This window comes from Plectropomus leopardus, chromosome 21 (genome assembly GCF_008729295.1).
Source record: "Plectropomus leopardus isolate mb chromosome 21, YSFRI_Pleo_2.0, whole genome shotgun sequence".
NCBI classification, from domain to species: domain Eukaryota; kingdom Metazoa; phylum Chordata; class Actinopteri; order Perciformes; family Serranidae; genus Plectropomus; species Plectropomus leopardus.
Window position 1 is genome coordinate 4,838,191 of NC_056483.1, and position 24,552 is coordinate 4,862,742.

At 39.1% G+C, this 24,552-nt stretch overlaps 1 protein-coding gene across 2 annotated transcripts in view; it reads right to left on the reverse strand.

Annotated features, from left to right (window-relative positions):
- LOC121960715 (RNA-binding Raly-like protein) overlaps positions 1-23,445 on the reverse strand; it is a 38,929-nt gene extending 15,484 nt beyond the window's left edge. For both annotated transcript variants that reach the window (XM_042510550.1, XM_042510549.1), the window contains exons 1-3: positions 23,269-23,445; positions 2,449-2,524; positions 1,306-1,353 (exon numbers count right to left, since the gene is read on the reverse strand). In XM_042510550.1, the coding sequence (XP_042366484.1) occupies positions 1,306-1,353; positions 2,449-2,524; positions 23,269-23,305 (161 nt within the window). In that variant the 5' untranslated portion in view covers positions 23,306-23,445. The remainder of the gene's footprint in view (positions 1-1,305; positions 1,354-2,448; positions 2,525-23,268) is intronic.
- Positions 23,446-24,552: the final 1,107 nt, after the last annotated feature.

A 24,552-nucleotide genomic window follows, 5' to 3' on the forward strand; every position in this document is an offset into this window, starting at 1 on the left:
TAAGTCACTGTCTTTTATAAGAGGCCCTAAAGCATTCAGAGAGTGTCCATCTACTGGAGCTAAAAGGTTTTTCTGTCTATTTCGCCATCACCTCTTCCCAAAGCCTATTACTGTATCTGTTCCCAGTATTGTATTTCAAGATAGATTTTCTATGGATTTCTCTTGGGTTCTCTCTCTCAAACGACACACATAAAACAAAAAGGCGACATGAAATCTAGCACTGTCCCTCTCTCTATACGACTATCCAGGCCATCGCACGCATGCAAATAATCCTCTCACATATCTTCTGAAAGAGAAGAAGATGAAAAGAAGAGGGTGCTAAATGTCAAACGACGGTGTCAGCTTTGACTGTTGTCGGTGACAGTAGACGTCTGTCACGGCTCTCAACAAGTTTGACATTTAGAAAATGTCTCGGCAGATAAGCAGTCAGATCACTGGCGGATAAATGAGAGAGGAAACGAGTGTTCCTTCATCATGTTTCGAGATGCACGCTTGATCTGTTCAGCCGTTTTGACAAGTTGACTATCTAAAGGTGCCTCTGCGGGAAGGTTACTGAATTATATCTGACAAGGTACGACTTTTAATGAGGGACTGTGACAAATCCAGAGGGAAGACCTATTGATCGTTAACTAAACCACTCCCCTGAACAGTGATTGTCCAATCATAGCGTTGCTCTGTCAAGCTTTGGATTTCTCCTCATTTTGAAGTAAGAGTGATGCAATTTTAAAAAAGCTTAGAGCACTGATACTCAACTTGTGGCCCACAAGCCAAATTTGACCCCTGTCAATAGGAATTGTTTTGTACTTTTAGTATACATAAGGTGCCAAAGTGCACAGAACAGCATTAAAACAGAGCTTGTTTATTTAAAAAAAAAAAAAGTGTGAGTGGAGGATACCCTGCATCCCACAGCAGACGTTCTAGCTAAGCCCCTAATGTCCAAAAAATCTAGAAATGTCCTAAAACCCAAGAAAGTTCCTAAAATCCTGGAAACATTCTAAAATCCTAAAAACCTCTGAGAAGCCTATGAGTACAGTAAGAGAACTCTGGCTGATTCATTCTTTTGCGTCTTATTTATCCTAAGGGGTGGTTAGGAAAAAAAAGATAAGAATTCAGTAATCTCAAAATAAGAAGCCAATTTATTTCTCAGAGACAAAGAAAAGTCGAGTCGAGTAGTTAATCTGCACAGTGTGAGAACTGAAAACTTGAGGCATAGCAACAGTAACTAAGGGCTTCATGATTAACCTAATGGTCAACTGTTTACTTGTAAAATCCCAAATTATTTGACATTATGTGAATGACACATACCTGCTGTAGAAGTCATCCCTGTAGTACTCGTACTCAAATTCAAAACCACTACAAGAGAAACAAACAGAGAGACAGAGGGGAGAGGAGGGCGCAGACAAACAGGGAGAAACAGATAAAGAAAGAGATGGGTCGTATTAAGACCAGCCATTTTGGATCTGTCAAAAGTAAGCAGATCAAACTCAAGCTGTTTTGACTCGAGCGGACACGCTCTAGTTAAAGCCTGAAGCTCACCGCAGGTTAAGCAGCAAGCCTAAGCCACGCTGGCATGCAAAGACCACAGATCAACAAAGAAAAAGAAAAGTTTCAGAGGGGGAAATACTGTGAGAGTGAAAGAAAAATCTTTTCCTTAGACCCTGGAGAGGAAAATCAATGTTAGGTTCACGCTCAGGAAGGCAACTAATTTATAATTCAGGGAGAGAAATAAAATAAAGAGAAGAGGAGTGAAGAAGGAGCTGTTTTGAAATGTTGCTATTCTCACAGGAATTTTAATTAGGATTAATGTATTACTATTTCAATTTATAGTGGTGTATTGTTGGTTTTAGCCTCTCCTGTTCCTGTTCCATAATTACCATATTACATCCCGGCTGTTTTCAGCTGCAGCTATAAAATGCAAATGAGGGTTTATAATAACACAATGCACAAACTAATAAATTAGTAAAATAACGTGCAATGCAACAAACCAACAAAACAAAAAGGGCTAAATTGGTGGGAATATAAACTCTGCCAATGGACAAAGTATCAGTGCACACAGAAAACTGTCCCAATAAATAAAAAAACATGTCTGCCCGTCTGTCATATTAGACTGCAGTAAACAAGCGCTGCTTTGATCTGTTTGTGACCAAGAGATGTGTATGGGCCTGAAAATCAGGGTCATGCTTAATGAAGCTTATACAACAGCTTCTCCTTTGAGCTTTACGGGACCGTGCAGAACAAACTCCAGTCAGGGCTGAGAAATGTGGAGAGCATTAAAAAGTCAATTATAAATTCTGGGTTCAAAAGAAAAGGAAAAACGAGCATGATAGGAATCATCGTATTCAAAAAAATTACTCCACATTTACATCAGCAGGATCATGTGGAAGATAATTAACGTGTGGCTGCACTTTTGGATTTGAAGGAGTAAGTTGTAGTGGGAGCAAATCTTACCTATACACAGCTGAGAGCGGCCGTTTGGAGCCCACTTTAATCCTGTACGGCTTGGGCTCACCCGCCATGTTTATGTCTGCAAAAAACACAAACGCAGAGACAAATCACTTGTCAGTCATTCACTTTACATTAATAAACATTAACTGGTAACACTTCATTTCGCATTTACAAGCAGCAAATAGACTTTTAATGATTTGATAAATAAATGGACATTTTATACTGTTCAATCCAAATTAATTTATAAAGCACGTTCAAAAACAAAAAAAGGTAAACCAAAGTGCTGTACAATCCAAAAATAGCAAAAAAAACCCCTATTAAAACAACACAGACAATAGAGTAAAAAAATACAGAGTAAAAATACAGAAAAAAAAGGTTCCCTACTTTAGCTTTAAATTGCTAAAATAGATCGATTGTACGATTGTTTAAATTGTGTATTTATTGTTGTTATCATTTATTTATGTATAAATATTCAAAATACTCAAACCGGGCAAGCTCCATTTACTGATGATGGCCACAACATGCAGCTGAAAGCCACCACGATATAATTCGTGGACACTGGGTGAAGAATTGTACAACAAGAGTCAAGAATGAATATTCAAGTTTAAGAGTTTTGAAAACATTTAAGGAAGCAAAGTGAGCAAGTTAATTAATGGCTAACAGGCGTTTACATTCTGTCCTGTGGGCACGAAAAAGCGAGATTTGTGCATCTTCTATCAGCGAACATTTTGTCACCAATATGGTGATGATGTCACTATTTAAATGTACGAACGTATTTTTTCTCAGACTGCCTTAAACTTGCATGCACGTTGCTTGACAGTTATAAGCAAGTTTAATAAAAGTAATTTGCTTATAGCCGATTATTACGGACCTTTGGCCTTGACTCGAAATCAGATTTGGACCTTGGCTTATTAAGTTTGAGAACCTCTGCCCTGTAGTATGAGGGGGAGGCTACTGTAGGATTCAGTTCAATCCATATCAACTCCAGCTTTTCCTTCGCTGCAGTGCAACCTAATTTAAAGATGAGAACTGTGTCAGTGAAAGTGAAACAACTTCCTTTCTTCAAACAGAGTGACGGCTCCTGATGGTGGTGATGGTACTGCATTATAGCTCAAAGCAGCGCCAGAGCACAGGGGAGCATACTGTAAAAGTGCTGCTTCATAATGAAAGAGAGTAAAATATCAACTCAAGCTCTGTGGAAGCTGTGTGCCATTTCCATTGTAAAACTGAACTTTTCATGAAACATTTAAATAAGCCGCAGACACAGCTGCAGTACTGTGGGACACATTCGCTAATGTTAAGGTGCACTGCCACAGCCAATTTTCTGAGGCAAGACCGGAGACCTTGCTGCCGCGCACTTGAAAGATTACAAAATGAAATTCTTGTTGAGAGGCAGGAGAGAATCCTTGAACACATAAAAACAATGGAAAAGAATAAGCAAACAAAGAAAAACTGTAACTATAGCTGGATTTCAGGAAACATTGATTTATAGCCGGCTCCTCATTCTTTGTGTGAAAAAAACTGTAACCATCAGGTGTGCAGTTTTGTAACCTAGCCAGTCGGTGACGCAGATTTTTTTTCAAATCGCTATCTGTGCATTGCCAAGGGTGTTGCAAGGTCCTTGTGTTTTTGTGAACAGTCTGAGTGGCTTCCGGGAGAGAAGCCAGTGGGTCAAAACAAGCACCCTGTCCAAAGTAAAAACACTCAAAAGGTGTAAAAAACAGTCCAGAACTTTATGGATGCAGACATGGGGCTATATCCAAAAAGTTAAAATATTTCTCTTCTGGAAAAAATGCCTTTTCTTAAAATTAAACTAGGATATCTATGCAGTAGAAAGATGGGAATATTTTTTAATTTAATGCTTTATGACCAGAGAGAAAAGAGGGACGCGTTTGCTACCAGACTGCACTGCTCTGACTAATAAATGCTCCCACTGGTGACCAACATAATGCAAGCTTTTCCACTTTGAGTCATGAAATAATACGGCAGCCAGCTGGTAACACACAAGCTCAGCTAAACAGTGCACTAAAATATGTTTCTGAAAACATTGAGGCGAGAAACAAGCAACTTAGTAACAGAATCTTGTTTCATATTTAATCAGCACTGTTTGGTTTTACTGTTGATCTGAATTTTTTTCAGCCTACTTTCTTTCAAAAATCTTTCTTATTACAGCCAAACAGGGCACTAAAATATGTTTCTGAAGACATTAAAGGCGAGAAATGGGCCTGTTTTTTTCCACCAACGTACATACCAGGGGGCGGCAACCTGTTCTATCAAGAGAATTTTTGGCCAAAAAACTTATAATAGCCTTATAATTAGCCTTATAATAAAGAAAGTATGGATTATTAAGTCAAAATTGGCCAATTAGTTAAAATTACTAATAGGCATAAATGAGCTTGTATGGCAGCATTGGTGGTGAAAGCAAACAAATCTCTCCAAGCACTATTAAATTCATTATTTTTCTCACTCAAGATAAGCCACCAGTAAGTTCAGCAAAATTTGAGGAAATCGCTGGACAATTTAGGGTCCCAAAAACCAGTCGTAACATTTATATGAAGTCGTTTATTCCCTATGGCATTTAGGCAATGAACAAAGAATAACTATATTAGGGAAAACTACAATTTTATATATCCCTGCTGTGTTTCAGCGAAGCCAAAGACAGGGTGGACGACGAAGTCTATCTATGTATCAGTGTATCAGTGTATCAGTGTATGTATGTATGTATGTATCTATCTATCTATCTATCTATGTATCTGTCCAAAGCTGGTTGAAAATCACCAAAGTATCTCTTTAAGCAGAGAATAATGCAGGAGAATGTCACTTAACCGAGCATTTGTAGCATTCACCTCCTTCTCTGAAGTCAGGTAAGAGCCATACAAACATTATTCTCACAAAAAAATGAATAAACAACACAGGAAACTAGCTTCAAAAATAATTTTCTGACCAAAGGCAGAAAATACTCCTATCATCTGCTTTTCTTATATTGTCCTTGATACACACGTTTTTCCACATGCAGCAAGGTACTCAAAAGGGCCATTTCATAGACTGAGGACAATCTACCAGCCAGCAAGGTGCCCTCGGGAGACAAAACCAAAACCTAGCCTTGGCTATACACCTCATAGGTGAACTGATCACTTTAAAGCCACCTTCTGACAAATTGTGTTTATGCATGTAGCAATTTCTTGCTATAATTTTGTCCTTCCAGCACTACACGTTTGCTTAAATAATATATGCATCCGCCCTGCTCCCCCAACCCCTCCAAATACCAAACAAGTGAAAGCGCCCCAATCCCTGGGAGTGGAACTGCACTGGGGTGAAAATAAGCTTCAGGCAAACTCTTGCCTCCTTCTCCCAGTGGCTGCTCTCACGAGAAATAGGATTAAACCCTGCTCTGTTTGTACACTGCCTACTTAGACATGCTGAAACACAGACTTTTTACGAAGAGCTGCATGACTAAATGAGTGTACAACTGTGTGTATGGGCATGAGTGTGCATGATGGGTTTGACCATGATGCTGATATAACCGTGTGTCTGGGCATGAGTGTGCATGCTGGGCTTGAGCGTGATGCTGATTTTGGAGATAATTATGATTTTGCTCATTAACCCGAAGGTGTACTTTGAGAGAAAGACCAACCCGTTAATTAGCCTTCATCAATCCAGCTAAATATAATTGGCATCTAAATCCTTGAGCAATTTAAAAACCCTGAACCCAGATATTCTTTTTGAACCGCAGACAGGGTTATTATATGGTTCTCTGGTGAGCCAAATCCTTGCTATTCTGTCCTAAACCAGGCAAGCACCGCATCTGCCAGAGGAGAGACTCGGCACTCTTTGATTGAGACTGTCAGGATAAGTCTGGTTCAAGAGTTGAGTCCACTGGAGCAATCAATACCAGCACTGTAAAAGTTCAGTTAAGAGATAAAATGAATTGGTGATTCATAAACTCTTCGATCAAAAAGGGGATTTAGTGGTGCTGCCCCTTGAAAGTTTAAGATTCAAATCATCAGTGCAGTGCAGTGTACTTCAGGCTATGTCTTGGTTTTTTTAGAATTGCTGTGGAGTGAGTGCTCTTGACTTTCACGCAACTCTTTGGTAGAAGAAGCTGCCGACATGCAGGAGGACTGACGGCACTGTGAGGCCCTGAAACAAAATTATCTTTTTTCTGCTGCTTAGAAGTGGTGAATTTACCGCTCAAAGCAACTTAATACAATATAGTCTCTGGCTTTTGTTTGAGATCTAATGTTGGCAACAAAAATGTTGTTGTACATTTGCGATCCACTGTTAGCTTGTCTACAATTTTACATGAATGTTGGTGGTGGGACAAAGCGAGGGATCTGAATATGTCACTTTGGGATTTGGGGAAATGTTTTATGATTGTCAAACATTTCAGCAACAAAAAAATATAGAAATCAGAAAAATACCCAACAAAATTCTACGGATAACAATGTGACATCTTGAAATTGCTTGTTTTTTTTCTCCATACAACAGTCCAAAATCCAAAGATATTCAATTTTCAGTGACGTGAAAGAGCAAAAAACAGTCAATATTTGATAGAAGCTAAAAGCTTATGTTTGGCATTTTTTGCTAAACACAAGAGACGTCAAGGGATGAGAACCAGAGGGTTGTAATTGACATTTTGGGTGAAAATGAGTCATGTCCCACATGACAATTTATAAAATAAAAGCTCTTAATTAACTCTCTGTACTTTCAAAAGGGTACTTGTGAATTCTAAACTAATCCAGCAAAGGACCTAACACTGAACACAAAATAAAATTAGGGCCAAAAGGGGTGCAAGCGCAATTACTCACTTAAAAAAATAAATAACTAAATAATCAAACTATTTTCCATTAAGTACATTTTCATCCGCATGTTTAAAGTTTAAATTAAATAAACAAAGTCAGGACAATGTATGGTGATTTTTTTGTTTTGTAAAAAGTAAAAGATATGTCAACATGATTTATATCCGATCTGTTGGCAATAATTATTTTAGCACCACAAGGAAATATTTGATGATCAAACATGTTCTTCTCAAACAAAAGTCAACATAAATAATGAGAACTTTTAATTGTGTTACTGTTTGCAACAACTCAGTGTCACTGGCACGGAGTAGCGGCACATAATAGTCATAATAGTATCAGCTTTATACGAAAACACTTTTTCTCATCCTCCTTCAAAGAGCTGTTGAACACTACTTCAGATGGGATTCTATGAGCGGAGATGGAGTGTGTAGCTCACTGACTTGTTTTCAAACTGTCCTCACTTCAGTTTGTGTGAAGAGGGCCTAAGAGGAACTAATTGCAAGACGTGCTGTTGAGGATTATCTCTGATGCAGCTTTTAGCTGAACGTTTTGTACCTCTGCAGCACTGAGGACTGAGTTTGGTATGAATGAGAAGTACGCTGTGTCAGGGACCAAATCTGTGTTCTTTATTCAGTTATTCTCCTCTTTCCCATTAGTTTGTAGTAGGGATGTCCCCAATCAATGTCTTGTTTAATTGATCTGACGGAGAGCACTGTTTGCAGCAGAGTTTCCAGTTTTACTGTAATGCTGCTACTCCAATAAGTAGAAACTGATTTTCTTTTTCATGTAAACTAAAGCTGCTACACCAATTTTGGTGTTTTACTATAATACTGTAATAAGCAGATTTGTGATTGATTTTTATTTGTTGTGACTGGGAATGTTTAAGTTAAGCTATAACATGACTTTGGAGTGGAATTGTGATTATTTTACTCATTTTTCGTGTTCTGTAATGTAATTACAATGCTACACTAAGTGGAGTTGAGAGCTATTTCTAAAGACATTATGTTTTTGTTTACTTACTGTTATTTAATAAAAAAAGAAATGCTGCACTTATTGGAATTGTAATATATATACTAGAATAATTTCAATAACTTTAACATACTTATGTAGTATGCACTGTGCAGCTGTATTATCAAGTAAATACAAGTATCAGGTTGGGACTAGTTATTGGCAGATAATCAATATCAAATGACCGGGTAAAGATGATGGGGACATCCCTGGTTTGTACAGGGTTCCTGGAGCTTGAGGTAAGTTAGATTTAAGACAGTTTAAGACAGTTTTTTTAATGCCACTCAGAGTGAAGTTAAAGACTTTTTTTTCTAATAACCAAAGCTGAAACATAAAACTTAAAAATAAATCGGCATAAAATTTCTTTTGTCCAGTGAAAAAGTTAGAACATCTACATCAAATGTTGAAATAAAACCCTTTTTTGAGTGAAACACATGGAAGACAATGTATATATGCAATTATCATAAACGTATGTATTTGGTTTATGAACAGACTGAGCATTTCAGACTTTTGAAGGATTAATTTAAGTCATTTTGATACCAAGTATGGACTTTTTTTTGGGATTAATGAATGCCTTTTAACACCTTTTAAGGATCAGCGGGAACCCTGTGGCAGCACCGGTTTGTGTGCTCGATCTGCAGGGACAGGCGCGGAGCTGTCCGTGGTGCTGAACGAGGGGGTTTTCAGGTCTGTTGCACTGCTTTATATGGGCAGCAGCTAAAACAAAAGGCCTCGACCTTGCAGCTGCAAACATACACATGATGCAATTTGAATTTTGCAGCCGTGAAATTATTTATAGATATGCTTGAGTTCGACTCCTAGCTTGACTTTTCTATCTCTCGGAGCAGGAGGGTGTCCGTCTGTCCATAGATACTGAAACAAACACAACCCAGTGTAAATATTTAAAGGTAGCACTGTTATTGGTTGAGGAATTAGGGAGGGGAAAAGGTTCTGGAGGTAAATTGCAGTGGAAAGACAGAGCCACAGAGCGTAAGTAATCACTGAGGACAGACCTGTGTTCCTCTGTCAAGAAAACAAGGATCCGTGACTCCCCGAAGCAGCCTGCCTATGTGCTTTATTGGTCTCATTTGTTGCCTTACATCTCTGTCTCCCTCAGACTACTCTTGCTCATGCTTCCTGTTCTGCCCTCAGCCTCAACCCATCCCTCAACATCTCTTTCTCTCTCTTCTTTCCCCTCTCTTTCCACACCTTCTTTTCACTCGCACAAGACCGTATCTAACTCCACCTTGCCATCCGTCACTTTCTCTCACATCCCCATATTTTCTCCCTCTGTCTCAGTGCTCACTGAGGAAGCTCATTATGAGACATTTCAGCGCCGAGCATCACCTGTGGGCCCTTCTCTATCCGACACCTGTGCCGACAACCAAAGCTTTGCAAGTCTCATTTCTCCCCTCCTTTCATTAGCAAGGGATGAATAGCAGCCGAGCAATAGAAGACGAGGCTTTGAATAAATCAAGGCTATAAACTCAGCCATATGCCAACACATTGCAGGGGGGAATCGCTGGGATGAGAAAGTACTCCTGTGAAAATCAACAGGGCCCGAAAACATAAGGAGAGGTGAGTCTTGTGAGGATGCAGGGAACAGGAAGACACCTTTTAATCCTGGAAGGAATATGAATGAACTGCTGGAGCAGCCAAAAAAAACTGCTGCTCCTGCTGAAGCCACAACAAATCAGACTGTAATTTTCTCATCTCGCTGGCTCTCAGATTTTACGGTCTACCTTTTCTCCTCTCACAAACAGAGGAGGGAAGACCAGCTAATAGCCCTGAGGCTTCAGAGGTAGGCTAACAAGCACGGATGGCAGGGGTCACCGCAAGGTCAGAGAGAAGGAGAGACGGATAGATTGTGTCACGTCAGCCAAAGAACCTCTTTGTATTAGTGTTGGCAGAGTGTTGGAAGACGGGCAGAAGGGCAGATTCCCAAAAAATGTAAGTCTCCTGCAAGACGCTGCTCTCATCAGCTATAACTCTATGCTATATTAATTTTGACACTCCAATCACTCAGCTTTCAAAAGCTCATTTTGCAGAACCCTTTGAACTCTGCGATAGAAATGGCCCACCAGTGCCTGCATTGGTACTTTTGCTTATTGTGATGTCATTTATTGGAGTATTTTCAAATGCTTCAAATCACTAAAGCATTTCTGCTCTGTGTTCCAAAAGTCAGAACTAAACATGGAGAATCAGCATTCAGTTTCTATGCTCCGTATATCTGGAACAAACTACCAGAAAATATCAGGTCTGCTGAGAGTCTGAGTTCTTTTAAGTCAAGGTTAAAGACTCACCTGTTCACTGCTGCCTTTGACTAAAAGGCTTTTTACTTTTTAAATTTTATATTTTCCTTCGAAACTCTGCACTGCAACTCTTATTTTAATATATGTGTTTTTACATTTTTGGGTTTTATCTGTTGTTTTCCTACTTGCTGTCTTTAATCACCTTTTACATGCTTCTTTTATAATGTTTTAAATGTGTTTCTTTTCCCCCCTGTTGTTGTATTTCAATGTTCTGTGTGAAGCACCTCGAATTGCCTTGTTGCTGAAATGTGCTATACAAATAAACTTGCCTTGCCTTGCCTTGCCTAAAATCTGTACAGGCTAAGCTATAAAGTTAATAAACCACTGAAACTGTGCCAATAAAAATAATACAAAAATCAGATCAGATTTAAAAAAAAAAAATACAAAAACTACTGATCCAAAGGATGTTTAAATGCAGAAATATAAAGCATTTCTAAACACTCCCTAAGTTATTTAAGTTATTTTTTGAGATATACTGATTTCTATGAGCAGAGTACGAAGAGGTAGTAAAGGTTTCATCATTCATTCCTCTGGCGCCACTGCACATTTTTCACCGAAGGTAACGTAGGCCAGTGACGTCATTACAAGCATAAATCATAATGAAACAGAAGACAGAAGCCTTAGCTTTCTGCAGTAAATACAGTGAATATTCTAGCTATTATGGTTTTGATTTTAGATTGATATATACAAAGTTATGCAAACAACGATCTCCCGTGGCCATTATTATTATCATTCCCGGGGAAATTACAGCGCAATCATGGTAAAATACTAAGATTGCACGGCACCTAAGGTATGGTTACATAATGTCACGATGTGATGACAGAAAAGACAGACGTCTTAGCATTCTGCTGCAAAAAGAATGAATGCAATTTATGGTTCTTATTTTAGATTCATTTAAAAGAATCATGCAAACAATGGCTCACATATAATGCAGGGAACATTATCCAAACAAATGGCAGACTGTGTATCGATGCAGTCAGCCATAATGAAGCTAAAACAACATTTAAACTGCATTACATCGAGAGAAGAAATTTGAGTTAGACCAAAACTACACCAAATAACCCTAACAGTGTAAGTGAAAGCACACAAAAAGCAATAATCTGCATGCCAGACTCCCTTGCTTTTACGTCACTTTTTTCTCAGCAGTTACAGAAAACCCAGCAACCAAAACCCAGCTGAATCTTGTTGGTTTCTGCTGCTGCAAATTACGTGTTTGGACACCTGCTGTGTTGCAGCACAGACACTATAACAACATTTGATGTGAGTCAATTATCACCTTAAATATGTCTGGGCCCTCATACAGAGAAAAATAAGCAGGCTTTCCTTAAAGACAAACAATAAACTCACTGCTGTAGTAGAGCTGGCTGATTTTTTGACATGATATGATGTGCTTGAGAAAAGTCTTTGATAATGAGTCAGTATTTTAGGAATGCTTTTTACCCAAAAGAGCATTCTGAGAAACTACTGTGTCAAAATGAAAAAGAGTAACATGGTGAGTTGGAAGATATTTTAGGCATCCACGATTCCAGAAGTTCTGTTCATTTTCTGATTTGTAAGTATTTTACTCAGAAACCGAAGTATGGAACTAATTAAAATTTCGACGTGCTGGTGACGCTAGATGAAATGTCAGGAGATTATCAAAGTTTAAATGTTTGGAATTGCCTGCCACAAAAGTCTGTTTGGTCACGGCAAGATCGCTGAGAGAACAACTGTACATTTTTTAATAGTCTTCATGTTTGTATGTTGTACAAAGCCATCATTACAAATAGATTTTATTTTGTGTAAAGGATTTGCAGAATAAGTTCTGATTTGTCCAATGGTAGTATTGTCAAAAAATATACATTTATTAAAACATAGATTCTTCTGATTATTTATAACATTTCCAATACTTATTTTCTGCAGTATCAATACACAAATACCAGCTTTTTCTTTTTTTTTTTTTTTTTAGAAATTTCAGTATTGTGACAACACTAGAACATGAAGAACAATACAAACAAAAGTTAACAAAAAACAAAAGTTAAAATTGCCATTATTAAAGGAAAGAATAAAAACATCAATATGAAAGGTGATTCCAAACTTTGGAACTGCAATGTACATATTTGGGATTCATCAATGTCCTAGGGCTGTTCGTCGAATTAGATTCGGCTGTTCAATAAAAATCTTCCACAATACAAAGTTTTAAAGTTTGAATGGGCTTCCAGGAAATCTAGTGTGACAGCGCCATTCACGTAATACAGTAACCAACGTCTAGCGGTGTTGTGACGCACATGCCAGAGAATGTGAGTTGTAAATTCACTTCTTTTTAACCTTATGATGATGTCTCTGTCTCCTCTGTGCTGCTGCCTGTATGTTCGCAACTCCCAAGGAAAGCACAAAGTCAAGAGCTCCCACTCCACAGTTAAATCTGGGGACCAAAACGGCAATGGCAATCTCAGCTAACTGAGGGGTCTCCTACTGATGATTCGAGTCTCCAACTTTCAGGGGGCAGCCCTAAATTGTCCCCAGTACATTTTGTGCCAATCTATTCAGTGGTTGCTGATATATTTTGCAGAATAAGTAGAAACTATGATATTTTGGTGGTGCTGAAGGAAAAGAAGGAGATCACCAATTTCAGTAGGATTTATCCTCTGTAGATCATAAATGTTTGTACAAAATTTTAAAGCAATCCATCCAAAAGTTGTTGAGATGTCCAAGTTTGGTGGCTTAAGTGAATATAAATTCCTATATAACTTTTAGCTTAAATGAATTTGTATTATGGGTAATTTTCAATGAATTTGACAACAATGGCACCATACTCTGGTCCTGGTGCTGCAAAGTTATAAAAGAGAGAGATGACTGGTTGCTTGATCAAACGCAGGTCAAAAACTTGTGTTGGAAATCTAGGCATTCCAAAAATGCCATAAACATGAAAAGCAAGGAAGAATTGCATTGAAAAGCCCTTATTATAGTGACTACATCGTTAAAAGCCAACATGCAGGTTTTTAAAGCTTGTGGTACAAAGTGTTCGGAATTCATACACACCACTAAATAGCTTTTTTACAATAGCAGCATCCAAGGCAGCAAGGCTAAGGCTCATAGGTTTTCAGTGTGGTATGAGAGACAAACTGATGATGATAAAAACACACCATCAGTTCAGATAATTACAATATATAAAACTGCTGGCCATGGCATAAACCTTCAGTATTATTCTATTACCTGTAAGCCCCACATGTTTCAATGCACGGAGCCATTGATAAATTAATTAAAAGAAAAAATCAGAAAAGACGTCACTTGAAGGACATGTCAAAGGGATGAGACCTGTGATATTTAATTTACAGGGCAATCTTGCAAACCTAAAACACCCTGTCACCATCAAGTTAACAATTTTTTTTCCCCCTTCTGATTACCTAAAAAGCCTCCGTGTCGCCCTTTGAGTCATATCGCAGGCGTGCAGCACAGCGACCTGGTGATTGACTGCAATAAACTCCCTTTCAGACGCATCAGCGAGGACCTTCAAGGAATGAGAAATGCGTTCTTTTCTTTTCTGAAAATTCCCCACAGACCACAGCTGATGGCTCTACCACTGTCACTTTTCTTCTTTTTTGCGCAGAGAGGAGAATGAAATGAAAAGAACACGGAAACGCCAACTGTCTATTTGATGAGATAAACATTAAAAGGCAGAGTCGGAGAAAGAGGAAGAATGAGAGCGCGGGACACAGAGGGAGCTGCCGATCATCCCCTCATGGAACGAGAAACTCTGGCGACAATCTCCCTAATGTCTTAATTAATGGAACAAAGTATCTAATCATGCAAATTGCTCCTCAGCGGGAGAGACATAAGAAAAGAGACATGAAGGGATGAAGGAGCTGAGTCAAGCAGGTGATGGACGACAGGGGGGACAGGTACAGTCACAGTACTGTTGGGATGTGGGAAATTTCATCAGCTTCGGCTTTTTGGTCTGGACGGGTTCGTGAGGAAGATGAAGGAATTGCGGCACCTTACCCAACGCTGTGCATCATGACCTGTAGGCGAGGCCCTGGCTGGTTTGGGCACCATGAAACTCCTTTCCTCTCTGATTTATCTCAGATAAAAGCCATATTGCAGGTATAAACTGACAACTTAATGGACAGATTTCCCCCAAATCTCAGACTGAATTACAATCAAATCTGCCATTCACAGCCAATCAAACTGATCCACGCTGAATCAGACCTCACATTTCATTCACTTCACTCTCAAACTTCAGCCTCTTTTTTCCCGTTCCTAAAAACCAAGGTCACAAGACGCTGCTACCCTTTCAAACTAAAATGTCCGTTTCCTCTTAACAATGAGAGAAATCAGCTTGTTTACCGACGCCTCTCGACAACATATGAGTCACAGCAGGACAACGCTGTGTGGACGCCCTTTGTCTAATTATATGGCAAAGAGTGGCGAGGAGACAGAGGGGCTATCTGCATATCAAAGGTGCTCTTCTTGAACCTCTGAAGATCAAACATCAAACAGGGCTACTCAGGAGAGTCAAGGAACAAAGTTCAAGGTGAAGTGAGGTGGCTTTATTCATTTTTATGTTCGAATTCAAAATTAGAGTTTACATATTGTATTCTTTCACATTAAGTTGGGACAGTTTCAAAATACGAAGGTCATCTCCTTTAATTTACTCTAAGACCCTTCTGTATTTATACTTGGTTCTTAGGCAATTGGATCACTGAGACGCTGTTAAAAAGTGTAAACAACCACCAATAACCCTCAATCAGCGCACATATGGTGATTCTGCTTTTAGCCATTAAGCTCCAAAACACTGGAGCAGCCTGCCGGAGGACCTGAGAGGAGCTGGAAATACTGATAGTTAGAAACAAAAAACCTTAAAAAACCTTAATAAAAAGTCTGGCCTTTATGTTGAGTCTTACTATCACAACTTTATGATTTATACTTATTCTATTTATTAAGATCCATTTTTGCTTATTTCCTATTTTGTTCTTGTTTTTGTTTCTTCAATTAAACTGTGAAGCACTTTGAGCTGCATTTGATTTATTTGAGAGGTGCTACATAAATAAAACTGGACTGAAGATTTGATTGATATGCTTTTTTTTTGAAAACCCCGCAAAAACAAGCAACAGACTCCTTTTCACTTGCCAGCAGATGGCTATGCCTTTCTGTTTGTTTTCTGGTGTGTCATGTTCAACAGCGCAAATACACTGTACAACAGTGTTTGTTGACAGTAGAAAGCAGCATGGAGGTCAGCGAAAGTGTTCTGTTGGTTATTTCTTTTTTCTATCTGTTACTTATTCAGACTCTTTCAAACTGGGTGCACAGACATTGTTCCCAAGGATGTCCCACATCAACATACAAGAATGTCCTTAAGAAAGACGCAGGAGCAGAAAGTGGCGAGCTAGCCAGACGCACAGAGGGTCAAAATGACTGGAGACGCCGATGGAGGACTTGTCTGAGGACAACTGAATCATGACAATATAATTTTGCGATGAAAAGACTACATTAGAGCTGAAACGATAAGTTGTTTTATTAATTCATCAACACCAAAATAAATTAATATGCAAATATTATAATAATCAGTAAACTGCATCAGTAATTTTTCCACACAAGAATACTAAACTCATGCAGGTTGCAGCTTCTCAAAAATTTTGAGAAGATTTTAGCCTCTTCTTTGTCACATGTGATAATAAACATGTTATACTTGTTTGAGCTCCAAATGTCCTTTATCCTTTTCCTAAGATATTATTTGCAACATCTGAAATTTGCAACAGATAATGTACACATATTCCACAATGTGTTGCTTGCTTAGATATTGGCCCAGCAGTCTCAGTATCCTTTATTCATTCATTTAATTGTTTAATCTTTTAAAGACACTAAAAGATAAGTGTGACAAATGCTAATCATAAGTTCCCAAAAAGGAATCTTCAAAAAAAAAAACAAAAAACGTTTTGTTGAGATTCAATTCACAACATTATAAAACACAAAATCCTTCTATTTGAGAACTCAGACCCAACAAATGTTTTAGTATTTTGTTTTCTTTCATTTCATTCCTGTGTCCTCGCAAACGCAAACTGTCTATTTGATGAGATAAAGTATAAAAAGCATAGACAGAGAAAGAAAAGCAGCCAGAGCGCGAGACACAGAAGGAGCTGCCGATCATCTCCATATGGAACAAGAAACTCTCCCCAATGTCTTAATTAATGGAAGAAAGTCACTAATCATGCAAATTGCTCCTCAGCAGGACAGACATAGACATAGAGACATAAAGGGAGTAAAGGAGGTGAATCAAGCAGGTGATGGACGTGCAGGAGGGACAGGTAGGCATGTGGAAATTTCATCAGCTTCAGTTTGGGGGTCTTATGCAAGAACGCCTGGTTTGAATTGAAAAGCTGGACTGGTGTGTATGGGAGGCAGGAGGTCTGAGATGAAGGAATTGCTGCATCTTACCCAACACTTTGCATCATGACCTGTAGGCAAGGCCCCTCACTGGTGTGCTACATCATAAAACGCCAGATATGCCTTTCATCCTTTCTTCTCTGGAAATTCATTCCTGCAATACGGTGACTTAATTGACAGATTTCCTCAAAATCTCAGAGAGAATTACAAAAATCTGCCATTCACAGTGAATTCTTAAAGACTTCTAAAAGCCTTCCTGCTCAATGCTGAGTCAGGCCTTACACTTCATTCACAACATTTTTAATAAAAGACTGCAAGAAAGAGAAAGAAAGTGTCACAAGTTCCACAGGAAGTCTTCAGAATAGCTTGTTTTGTTCGACCATTAGTCCAAAACCCACAGATGAGGTTCGATTTACAATAACAGCAAACAGAAATGAGCCTCATTTCTGCCCTAAAAAGTAAGAGACCTTTGATTTTTTTTCCTTTGCAAATTTAAAAGGTCTCTCCTGTATTCTTAAATCTGGACCCTATTTTTTTGTGTCTAACTTACTACTAGGAATAACAACTGCCTGAAGCTTTTGTGCAACATCAGTTTACATCCACGAAAAGTGTTGGTTATTGCTACTGACAGACTTGCGTTTTTATCTTAGTATCAATCTCTGTAGGGATACTTTCTATAAAGAGAGAGAGATTTTTTGTTTAACCCAGAAACAGCCCCAAAATTGCTATTCCACAACAAGACTACATTTATATTAGCAGTAATTTTATCAAAGTAAAACAGAATTCATTTTAAGTCAACAAAAAGAAAATCAAACTTACAAAAAACGTCGTGGTTCGCTTTTCTATTGTTCCAACAATCACCAACTGTGGTTAGCTGAAATAAACCCTTAATTCACCCAGTTAGAAGTGAAAATATGCTGCCTCCATACAGACTAACTTTACTGCTTATTCAAATGGAGTCTGGTGGGATAGCTATACCAGGGCAATTTCTGGTTGAAAAGTAAATGGTCTGTATCTTTAGGGATTCTTGCCATAATGTTATCAGACACTTATAACATCAATCTGAGCCTGTCAGCAGTAAAAACAAACTGTTTTAATGGACATACAGTGATGGTGCACCAATGCCCAGATTGGCTGTATTGCAGCCCGTTTCGCCACTGTCAACTGCAGAACATCCGCTCACTGGATCAATTTCAAAAGTTGTTGGTCACTTAAGGCACAAAAACATGGGGAAATAGGGTTGAATTGTTTTTAATATCATTGCCCGTGTATTAACAAGGTCATTTTAGGTCCCTGAAATGTCAAATAAAATCGAATTGTACAATTTCCTAACACTTCAGTTAAAATATTCAAATTGTTTGCTTTATCCTACCAATAAAAAAAACAAAAAAAAAATAGTTTTATATGACAAAAAACTAGGAAAACCAAATGTTACTATATATATATATATATATATACTATATATTTCGTTTCCATTTTTAGATCGGGACCAGAACATATTTTTGGCACTTTGTTAAAAAAAAAAAAAAAGGATAAATGATAATTCATCAAAATATTTACCAATTGCCTGCTCGATCTCTGCTTCTATGTTGTAAGAATTTTCCACACTTTCCCTAGCTTAACAATAATAACCAGTGGCTCAAAAAAAAAAAAGATTAACCAGTGGCTCTAAAAAAAAAAAAGATTCACATCCGCACTTCATCCCTCTGCTCTATAATACAGACCAGAGTTCACTAAACGGCCATTTCATTACATGTGACTACAACATCTCTGTGAACATCCCATTACAAAACTGGAGCATCTCTTCCTCTGTAAACACTCGAGTGTGACTTTCAGTCTGCCGCCCTGCCTCGCTGCCTCTCTGAGGCTGCATAGACCAAAGTCTGAGGGGATCAGCTCATAATCCCCGGCCCCTTCAGGCACCGGCACAACAGATAAAGGCATGGCATCGGTTTGAGATCACATCCCTCTGTGTGACCTGTAAAACCCAGCGAGCTGTCTCGCGCCAGTCAACAATGATGCACTTCAGAACGCGGGCGTCTGGGGCGGGTGAACATGGCACGGCGGGGAGGCTTAGCGGTGGGGAGCGAGGCATGAAAACAAACACCTAGCAGTCAGTCGGAGCCACATGAGCATTTAGAACAAGTGTTTCCACTGAGAAACAATCACGCCGATAATCAGGTTATCGCCCTCGACTTTCCTCACTGCTAAAAATAGGCCTTGTTAGTGTTGAACCTACAACAGAAATTTTTGACTTGTTCTGACATCATGCTGCTTAAGACATTTATATTTCATTTAAACCAGGAAATAAAGAGAATTACTGATTGAGGGAAATTTGACAGGCATATTCGTGGCCTACATGCATGATAATGTGATGCAACCGGCCTTGCAGATGTTACACATCACTGCATAGGTGTGCATGTGAGAGACGGGCGCCGTGATGGGAGGAGAGACAGAGTGAGATGTTACAAGTTCTCTAATTATTTTAGTGTGCTCACCGTGACACCTGGCAGACCTTAATTTCACCATCCTCACTGCTGCAGACCCATCCGTCGACTGTGCACATTATATCCAATATTAATACACGCCATTCACCAAAGCCTGTTGCTCTAAATATTCTGCTTCTTCACAATAACACACACACACACACACACACACACACACACGCAAATCAGCCATTTTGCAACAGTTTTCCCCTCCAAAAGCTTATTGCACACAGGAATATGGATAATAAGGTGTCATTGTTGGTGTTTTCTCCGTGCATCCGCGCTCGTACGCGTGCAGATGTCAGCGTTTGTGTGTCACTGAATGCTCGTCTTTATTTCGCACTGATTGGCGCTTCTCCTGGCAACAGTCCAAGAAGCCTTTGCTCCACTAAACGCAAGTGAAGCTGCCGGTGGGAAAGAGACGGCAACTCTGGGGGGAGCGACATCTTGTGACAACTGTGTCACATTATTTCATCATCGACCATCGATCGAGGAGTCTCATTAGGGTCCTTTTCTGACAGATGCAATCACATTTCCAGGACAGAGTGGATTGTGATGCGGCTGCTTGTCCAGGTCAAAAGAAAAGTGTGGAGGCACAACTGAAACTGTAGCAACTGCATCTTTGGTGGCAACTAAAGCATCTGGAACGGATTATATTCTGTAATTGCTTGTGATTTATTCAAGAGTAGCAGAGCAGCCGACTCCAACAGCTCCACCAAGGATTGTGTTGTGCGTGATTTGTATTCCCTCCCATGGACATACAAACTGAAAATTTGGGCGAAATGGAGCTAAGCTGAAAAGAAGTGGAGTCTGGGAGGCAGAAAAACACTCACACGACTGCCCTTGACACATGGCTTGAGATACATGGAGGACATCTGACAGAAGATGTAACAGCCTGCCTCTTGTGCACCCCCTTACAACCCCCCTCGCCTTCCACCATCAGCGGCACAGAAACACAGCCACAAACGAACATCTGCAGCACAGAAAGACACATTCATTTGTCATGCGCTGCAGCCCTCCATCACGACAAAAACTGCAAGTGAAACAAGAAGGCCGACATGTCTAAAAAAAGCTGCAAAGAAAAGTCTAAGCTACATGAAGCAACATGCAAATGATCATACAAAAAAAAAAAACTTCCTTTCAAAGTCTGCTTGAAGATGAAATCGCACAAACACATACTGCACAAGTGTATAACACACACACATGCAGAGAGAGCAAATCCCGCTGGTGCAGAGGGCTGGAACCCCATTTGATCTCTGAAGATTCCTGAGCTGCAAAATCTTAAATATTTATGGACTCCAACTCAAATACTCAAGTGCGTGCTCACAAGAAAAAGAACCAGAGAGGTCTCCTAATTAAATTAATCACAATAGGCAACAGCGTAAACACGCTCACGGGCTCAGAGTTCACCTTTTGATAAAGAACAAAGCACAAAAGATGAATTCCAGATGGGCAATCAGGGACGTGTTTTACACAGCGCATTCAGAACAACAGAACAGACATCTTTATTACACTATTACTTTCTAATTAAGCAACAATCACTGATTGTAAAAAGCTTTTCTTGTGTTGCTTTTTCTTTGTATCCATGCAGCACTGCTGCAGAGAACATTTTAAAATAAGAGCTGCCGGTGCTAAGAAAGAAATAATAAATCGTTATAGATGGATCATCCCAAAAGTTACACCTACAGAAACCTCTTCAGAGTTACATGTCACACACACATCCATCGATCTGGTGAAGCTGCATTAAATGCTGCTGAAATCCCACACTAACTGATGGCAAGAAGAACAAGCTGTAGGAGTGAAACCAAGGTGCTTAAAGTAAGCTAACTGTTGAATTAAGGGTTTCACCTGTGCCCTGTCGGTTTAAAGTGCATCTATACAACGCCAGCACATTGCATCCTGTGTACATTTTCCAAGCACTTTTCAACTTTATCCATTTTTTAAAACATACAGTATGAGCTTGGACCTGCAGTCTATAGCCACTGGCAGTCTGTGCTCTGACAGCTGATGGACAAAAGTCCAACATATCTTCACCATTTTGAGCCCATACCAACATTTTTTTGTTTTTAGTGTCTCCCTGCTTTTCGGCTTAGGAGCACCTGGATTTTTTGCCCCACACTGTCTCTCAACACCGACTTTTCTGTGCTTGGCATCCAAATTTGGGTTTCCTCCCACCTTGTCCATATAACAAGCTGTGCATCCAGAGAGTCATACACTGCAGCCTATTTGTAGCCCATGCGGTGCACAATGTAGTTTTGCAATTTCTCTGATGCAGAGAGGAAAATTAAGCCAGCTCTCCTGTTTCACACTCTACAGTCAGGTATGCCTGATTGTAGGGGGCTGCACAATAAATCAAAATATTCTAAAAACTGCAACATGGCCAAGTGCAATATCAAAATCCCAGGAGCCGCACCTTTTTTAAATATTTGTAAAATGTGACACAACATAACATTAAATATGAAGCATTGTGGTGCAATGGCGATGTCACAGCCTACAAATCATAGTGCGGACATTTGGGAACATGCTTGTTTGGTACAAACCCCAGCAAAAAGCATAGAATCATCTTCTTTTTTTTTTACATGAAAATTATATGCAAAAAATACAATGTCCCCTAAAATAGCAACTCCTTTCACAATAACAATATCTATCCATATATCTATCAAAATAATTGCAATAAGATTGTTTTTTTGTTAATATGGCAGCCTTATTGTAGAGAGTGTGCACTTGTGGCATATTTTGCCAACATCACTTTAACTGACTAGTAATTAGTGAAGCACAACATCCATATGCTTTCAATATCAGAGCATGCACAATTAGTTCTCCAGGCATGCATGATGTCATCCCGATTATACAGTCAGTTCACTGATTAAGTGAAATTCTTATTCAGTCCATAAAATGTTAGCAAATAGTGAGAAGCCAAAATTTTTCACAGTCACTACTGCTTTGAGATCAAGGGACATCTCTAAATTGCTTGTTTTGTCTGACTGACAATCTACAACCTGAAGACAGCCAGTTTATGACCACAGAGGACAAACAAAAGCAGCAAATATGCACCATTAGGAAGCTTCAGCTATGTAATAATTGACTTTTTTTGCATAGGCTAAAGGCTAACTAATGGATCTTTTGTCAACTATTACAATTAGTCATGCATTTAGGACCATCTTCATTCCATGGACTAAGTTACATCAGGACAAGCATTTCACCTTCTCACCATATGAGTAAAGTAATTAATAAAGACCAAACTGTGTGTTCAATACAGAAGCACCAACAAGGACACATTTCACATGAAACTGCACCTGCCTATTAGAATTTACATCTCTTAGGGCACTATAAGGTGATGGATCATAACTGAGCTGCACCTAAAATGACTGTTTTCGTTATTAATAGCAACCTCATAACCTTGATGAGTGGACACATCTCATGATAATGTATGCTAACTTGAGCTGAATGAATATATTACAGCTGACACAAGAGCAGGTGCAAGGATGGCTCTCCAAACTAATGTGAGCACTAATCAGCCAGCATGCAGCAGGTCACTTGGCTTCCTCTTAGGTAAGTTGAAAGATATATATATATATATGTGTATATATCTATATATATATATATATATATATATACACACACACAGTATTACAGAGGATGCAGCAGCTGTGGTTTTACCTTTAACTTTCACTGAAACTGTCTGCGTTTAAATTATAAACTTAAATTGGCAATGCACAGTCAAAAAGAAGCTGGGTGCATCTTTTAACATGAATCACAGCTCAATATTTGCAACTTGTATGGAGCGACATCCGCACAAAGAAAATGTCCTCGCGCGCATCACGTAGCCCCCCTAATGACGCCGTGTAAACTTACATCGGCGGTTGCGACGCTTCCTCTTGTACATGGTCATTATGTACCGGTCCAGCTTTGCACTCGTTCAGATCCTCTTTCAGGTGCTACAGACACACAGAGCGGCGGGACTTTTCGGCGAGCTGCGATACTTTCTGACCAGAAATAAATTAATTGGCCCTTCAGACGGAGGATTGGAGGCGCTGCTTGAGCGAGGATCATACCATTGCTGAGAGACGGGGGAGGAGGGGGGACTACAGTGCAGCTCATCCACACTCACAGCAGCTGAGTGCCAGCCACATATCAACAAAAATATGAAGCAGATATGAGAAAATTAGTGGAAATAGCTGTAGAATACCCCTTTGCATTTGATTTTAAAGACACATCTAACCTGGATATAAATCACTTTAGATGAATCTGTTTGGACTCGCCAATTATGTCAAAAGTATGGAAGGTATTTTTGGCCATAATTCAAATTAAAAGATAGATAATTAAAAAGATTTTTAATTTATCACACTACAATGAATAATCAAGCCGTAATTAAACTTAAAAAGAAGAAAAAGGTTCATTTAAAATGTGAAATGTTAATTTGAAAAGTGTGAAACAGCGAGATTTAAAATGCAAAAACTTCAATCAAAATGCTCAAACTGTAATCTTAAATTGTGAAGGTGAAATTGAGAATTTATCGTCATTGTTAAGCCAAAGTTTTCTGAGCCTATTAGATGCATCAAACAAACCTATTTCATCTACATACAGCAAAAAAAAAAAAAGTGTGAAATATCAAAATGCTGAATAAACAGCATCATAACTACACTGGTGTGCCTTGGAATGGTCGCGATTAAAGGCCACTCTAAAATGTGCTGGTTTATCACGCAACATAATGCCAAAAATGTCGCCAATTCTGAGGGAGCATATCATTAGCATGCTGTCTGCAGAAATGTCCACCAGGGGAGAGGATATTTGGAACGTGCATTTGTCCCCTCCAATAAAAACATGACAAGAGCAGAGGACTTTTTCTTTGACAGAATTAAGGAGCACATTGATGCAGAAAAAGGCACAAATTCATGCACAAAAGCTGGATCACGAAACCCTCTGTTGCACATGTGTACCGCCCCCTAATATTGAAAGATACCTGCAGTCTTGACGGTGGATAAGAAGTTAACAGTCATGCTAGTGGTTCTGTTAGGCTGTATTAAGTACAATTAGCTTTGAGGTAAATGCTTACTTTACTTAAAGTGATAGTTTGGGATTTCTGAAGTGGGGCTGTATGAGATACTTATGTATAGTCAGTGTCTTTCATACAATAGC